The sequence below is a fragment of the Cebus imitator genome, unplaced genomic scaffold (assembly GCF_001604975.1).
Source record: "Cebus imitator isolate Cc_AM_T3 unplaced genomic scaffold, Cebus_imitator-1.0 Scaffold15, whole genome shotgun sequence".
Lineage (NCBI taxonomy): Eukaryota > Metazoa > Chordata > Mammalia > Primates > Cebidae > Cebus > Cebus imitator.
Window position 1 is genome coordinate 2,313,583 of NW_016107330.1, and position 5,742 is coordinate 2,319,324.

At 43.7% G+C, this 5,742-nt stretch overlaps 1 protein-coding gene across 4 annotated transcripts in view; it reads right to left on the reverse strand.

Moving 5' to 3' along the window:
- Positions 1–5,644, reverse strand: part of EXOSC10 (exosome component 10) — a 27,804-nt gene extending 22,160 nt beyond the window's left edge. For all 4 annotated transcript variants that reach the window (XM_017504008.2, XM_017503985.2, XM_017504006.2 and 1 more), the window contains exons 1-3: positions 5,501–5,644; positions 694–798; positions 227–392 (exon numbers count right to left, since the gene is read on the reverse strand). In XM_017504008.2, coding sequence (XP_017359497.1) covers positions 227–392; positions 694–798; positions 5,501–5,623 — 394 coding nt within the window. In that variant the 5' untranslated portion in view covers positions 5,624–5,644. The remainder of the gene's footprint in view (positions 1–226; positions 393–693; positions 799–5,500) is intronic.
- Between the last annotated feature and the right edge of the window lie 98 nt (positions 5,645–5,742).

Consider the following 5,742-nt stretch of genomic DNA (forward strand, 5'->3'; position numbering starts at 1 on the left):
AGATAGGGTCATGTTCTGTCCCCCAGGCTGAAGTGTGGTGGCACAATCACAGCTCACTGCGGCCTCGGCCTCCTGGGCTCAAGTGATTCTCCCACCTCAGCCTCTGGAATAGATGAACTGGGCTCCCTTTGAAGAAAGGAGGGTGGTGGAGAGACGTGTATGGCTTTCCTGGTTTTTGCATCAAACAAAGTGAGACTCAAATGCAAGCAAAGTATGAACTACTTACCTTGAGGGAGGGGTTTCTGAGCATTGGGTTTAATGAAGATTTTAGGAAGAAATGGTGTGTTGGAATTGTCAATCTTCTCTCGAAACTTCAGCTGAGGTCGGATGATATTTTTTGCATGAAGCAGACGGAAAGTTTCAGATTTTGCTTTTTTGCCATATTCTGCTGCCTACGATCAATGCATACAAATACTTTACAACACAGCAACTTGATGAATTAGAAAAGTAAATTCCAATTTATGACTTCCAAGGAGACAATATCCCACGGGCCATTCATTTAAGAATGCATGTGTATGTGGATGTCTCCAGAAAGTGAACAGGGTGTAATTAGGTTGTGTGTTTATGAGAACAAATTAAAGGAGGCAGTGACCAGTTCTCTAATAAATTTGAACAGAAATGCATGTTAGAATGAGCAAAATCCCTATTATGAAGCTGACGTCAGGAGCTCTAGTTAATCTGAAAAGTCCTCACCTTACGGTTCCAGCTGGACACTACCGTTTTGGGGACCTGCAGGCCGGCGGGGAGGACAGGCTGTTGATTCTTATTTACACCTGAGGCTTCATCCAGTAAAATACCCTAAGAATAGAAGAGGTACTGGTTTAGTATTTTTCCTTTTGAGGTCAACAGAGTTAATTACCTATTTATTTATCCGACACACAGAGTCTCACTCTGTCGCCCAGGCTGGAGTACAGTGGTGCGATCTCAGCTCACTGCAACTCTTCACAGTCTGAATTGGGCTCACTGAAACCTCCACCTCAAGCATTCTCCTGCCTCAGTCTTCCAGGCAGGTGGGATTACAGGCGCACATCACCATGCCTGGCTACTTTTTGTATTTTTAGTAGAAACAGAGTTTCGCCATGTTGCCTGAGCTGGTCTCGAACTCCTGACCTCAAGTGATCTGCCTGCCTTAGACTCCCAAACTGCTGGGATTACAGGTGTGAGCCACCACACCCAGCCTAATTACGTAACATTCAAAAAAAATATATTCAGAGATGTTTATGTAAGAAAATATACATATATAAGAACAGATCAACGTATATGTCAAAACATCATGTTGTATGTCATAAATATATACAGATGGTCCCTGATGTATGATAGTTTGACTTAGAAGATTTTGAGTTTACAGGTTTCACCATGTTGACCAGGCTGGTCTCAAACTCCTGACCTCAAGTGGTCAAAAGAAAAAAAAAAAAGAAAATGTTTTGAGCTTACAATGGTGTGAAAGCGATTTGTATTTAGCAGAATCCATACTTCACGTATACTTACAACCTGTTTTTCTTTTTTGAGACGGAAGTCTTGCTCTGTTACCCAGGCTGGAGAACAGTGGTCCAATCTTGGTTTACTGCAGCCCCCCACCTCCCAAGTTCAAGCAATTCTCATGCCTCAGTCTCCCAAGTAGCTAGGACCACAGGTGCACGGCACCACGCCTGGCTAATTTTTGGATTTTTTAGTAGGGATGGGGTTTCACTATGTTGACCAGGCTGGTCTCAAACTCCTGACCTCAACTGATCCTCCTGCCTTGGCCCTTCAAAGTGCTGGATTACAGGCATGAGCCACCACACCCGGCCACAACCTGTTTTTTTACTTTCAGAAATATATTCAGCACTGCTTGAATTACATAAGATATTCAACACTGTATTATAAAAAGAGGCTTTGTGGCCAGGCGAGGTGGTTCATGCCTGTAATCCCAGCACTTTGGAAGGCTGAGAGATGGGTGGATCACCTGAGATCAGGAGTTCGAGACCAGTCTGGACAACCTGGTGAAACCCCGTCTCTACTAAAAATACAAAAATTAGCTGGGCATGGTAGAGGGTACCTGTAATCCTAGCTACTTGAGAGGCTGAGGCAGGAGAATCACTTGAGCCTGGGAGGCAAGAGGCTACAGTGAGCCAAGATCATGCCACTGCACTCCAGCCTGGGTGACAGGGCAAGATTCTGTCTCAAAATGAAAAAAAAAAGAGGCTTTGTGTAAGATTGTGCCCAACTCGGCCGGGCATGGTGGCTCACGCCTGTAATCCCAGCACTTTGGGAGGCCAAGGCGGGCAGATCACAAGGCACAAGGTCAAGAGACTGGGACCATCCTGGCCAACATGGTGAAACCCTGTCGCTAATAAAATACAAAAATCAGCTGGGCATGGTGATGCACACCTGTAATCCCAGCTACTTGGGAGGCTGAGGCAGGAGAATCACTTGAGTCCAGGAGGCGGAGGTTGCAGTGAACCACAATCATGCCACTGTACTCCAGCCTGGCGCCTAGCGACAGAACAAGACTCTGTCTCAAAAAAAAAAAAAAAAAAAAAAGATTGTGCCCAACTCTAGACTAATGGAGGTGTGTTAAATGCATTTTTGACTTACAATACGGGTTTATTGAGACATAACCCAATTGTAAATCAAGGAGCATCTATACGACTTTTGTCAATTAAAAAAATAAAAATTTTACAGAGCTGATCAATATATGAAAGGTGATTAGTACATCACGCCAAGTAATTAATGCATTATTTACTCAAAGGCAGGTAGGACAGTAATTATTCATGCCCAATACTCGACTGACTCTTTACAGCTCTGAACTGGGCTGAAAATTCTAATATGATTTACCAGTGTAATGTGGCCACTAAAATAACTAAGAAGTCCCTGGACTGCATACATTACATATAGACGTATACTACTCAGAATGAGGCTGCAGGGAGTCCTGATCTATTCTGTACTTTATTATTTATTATTAAGACAGGATTTCACCATGTTGGTCAGGCTGGTCTTGAACTCCCAACCTCAGGTGATCCACCCACCTTGGCTTCCAAAGTGCTTGTATTACAGGCATGAGCCACCACGCCCGGCCTATTCTGTACTTTATTTATTTATTCTTTACTTTTGAGATGGAGTCTTGCTCTCGCCCAGGCTAGAGTGCAGTGACGCAATCTAGGCTCACTGAAATCTCCGCCTCCTGGGTTCAAGCAATTCTCTGCCTCAGCCTCCTGAGTAGCTGGGATTACAGGTGCCTGCCACCACATCTGGCTAATTTTTTGTATTTTTAGTAGAGAGGGGGTTTCACCATCTTTGCCAGGCTGACCTTGAACTCCTGACCTCATGATTCACCCTCTTCAGCCTCCCAAAGTGCTGGGATTACAGGTGTGAGCCACCTCTCCTGGCCTTTTCTGCACTTTAAAGCAAGACATGAAATATCAGCTTGGGCACTACTAACAGAGGCACATCCAGGTGACACATAGAAGTATGGCAGGACCTGAAATCACAAGGTATCAGAAACTGCTGAAAGATCTGTGGGCATTTAGGGAAGAGATGACTTCACAGGACAGGAGAGCATGCCTTAAATATTTTTAGGACTGTCAGATGGTTGAGGTTAGATTTGTTTTTCATGATCTCTACGTAGCTCTGTGAAAATAATGTTCTGTCATAGAATTAGGCATAAATAGACGGTAAGCAAGACAGAATAATACACTTCTCCTTCCAATCCTGTGAACTGACGTGTTCAGTAGATTTTGAGTAACAGTACAAATAACCTATATTTTAGTTGGGTAATATAAGGGCTTATTCTCTTGCAATACAAATAGAATTTGCAAATCTTGTCAGGCACAGTGGCTCAGGCCTGTAATCCTAGCGACTAAGGAGGCTGAGGTGGGTTGACTGATTGAGACCAGGATTGTTTGAGAAGCTCAAGATCAGCCTGGGCAACACAGTGAGACATTGTCTCTATAAAATAAAAAAAATCTAGCCAGACATGGTGGTACACACCTGTGGTCCTAGCTATAGGGGAGGCTGTGGTGAAAGGATCGCCTAAGCCCAGGAGTTCAAGGTTGCAGTGAGCTATGATCGCACCACTGGACTCCAGCCTAAGCGACAGAGCAAGACTTCAGTCTTCAAAAAGAATAAAAACAGGGCTGGGCGAGGTGGCTCACACCTGTAATCCCAGCACTTTGGAAGGCCGAGGCGGGTGGATCACGAGGTCAGGACACAGAGACTATCCTGGCCAACATGGCGAAACCCTGACTTTACTAAAAATACAAAAAAAAATCAGCTGGGCATGGTGGCACTTGCCTGTAGTCCCAGCTACTAGGGAGGCTGAGGCAGGAGAACTGCTTGAACCCAGGAGGTGGAGATTGCAGTGAGCCGAGATCGTGATTACACCACTACACTACAGCCTGGGCGACAGTGCGAGACTCCGTCTCAATAAAAAAAATAAAAATAAATAATAATAACAGAATTTGAAGATCTGGAAGGAAGATTCCTTCCAGATCTTATACCTTATAAATAAATAAGGTACTTTATTTATTTATCTATCTATTTTAAACAAAGACAAGGTCTCACTACATTGCCCAGGCTGATTCTGGAACTCCTGAGCTCAAGTAATCCTTTCAATTCGGCCTTCCATAGTGCTAGGATTTTGAGCCACTGCACCTGGCCAGAATAAGGCATTTTAACTTTTTTTTTTCTTTTTTTTTTTGAGACAGAGTCTCACTCTGTTGCGAAGGGTGGAGTGCAGTGGCGTGATCTTGGCTCACTGCAACTTCCGCCTCCTGGGTTCAACTGATTCTCCTGCCTCAGCCTCCCGAGTAGCTGGAAGAACAGGCATTCGCCACCACAGCTCGGCTAATTTTTATATTTTTAGTACAGACGGGGTTTTGGCATGTTGGCCAGGCTGATCTTGAACTCCTGACCTCAGTTATCACCTACCTCAGCCTCCCAAAGTGCTGGGATTATAGGCCTGAGCCACGGCACTTGGACGGAATAAGGCACTTTTAAAACAGGCTTCCAGGCCCAGCACAGTGGCTCATGCGTATAATACCAGCACTTAAGGAGGCCAAGGCAGGTGGATCACTTGAGGGCAAGAGTTTGAGACCAGACTGGCCAATGTAACAAAACTTTGTCTCTACAAAAATTAGCCAGGAATAGTGGTAGGTGCCTGTAATCCCAGCTACTCCGGAGGCTGAGGCAGGAGAATCACTTGAACCTGGGAGGTTGAGGTTGCCATGAGCTGAGATCGTCCTACTACACTCCAGCCTGGGTGACAGAGCAAGACTCCATCTCAAAACAAACAAACAAACAAGCAAACAAACAAATAGCGGGCTTCTATGGGGTAGTAATATTTTTAAGACAACTGTAATTATTTTCTAGAAAAAACATGCCAACTATCAAAAGTGAATGTCATTATAAGAAATGTTAAGCTTATTTCCTTTTCATTTTCTAAGGTGTCTGGATTTTTCTGTATATTTTAATAATACAACGTTCTTTGTTAGTTACCATAAGAGTGAAGGAAAATACTCACCACTCTCTCCAGAATTACATCATTGGTATCAACTAGTAAATCAAATTTATCTTCTAACTCAGTCACTTTACTTCGATCCTTAATGTTACTGCGACAGCCATGGTACTGCATTACTCTGCTCATGCTAAGGAAAGGATAACCAAGATTAGATCGTAGATATTTATTTCATTTGTTTACAATCTGTGACAGAGAATGCTTAAATGATGTTGCTCAGAATGTTTCTAACACTTTTTTTTTTTTTT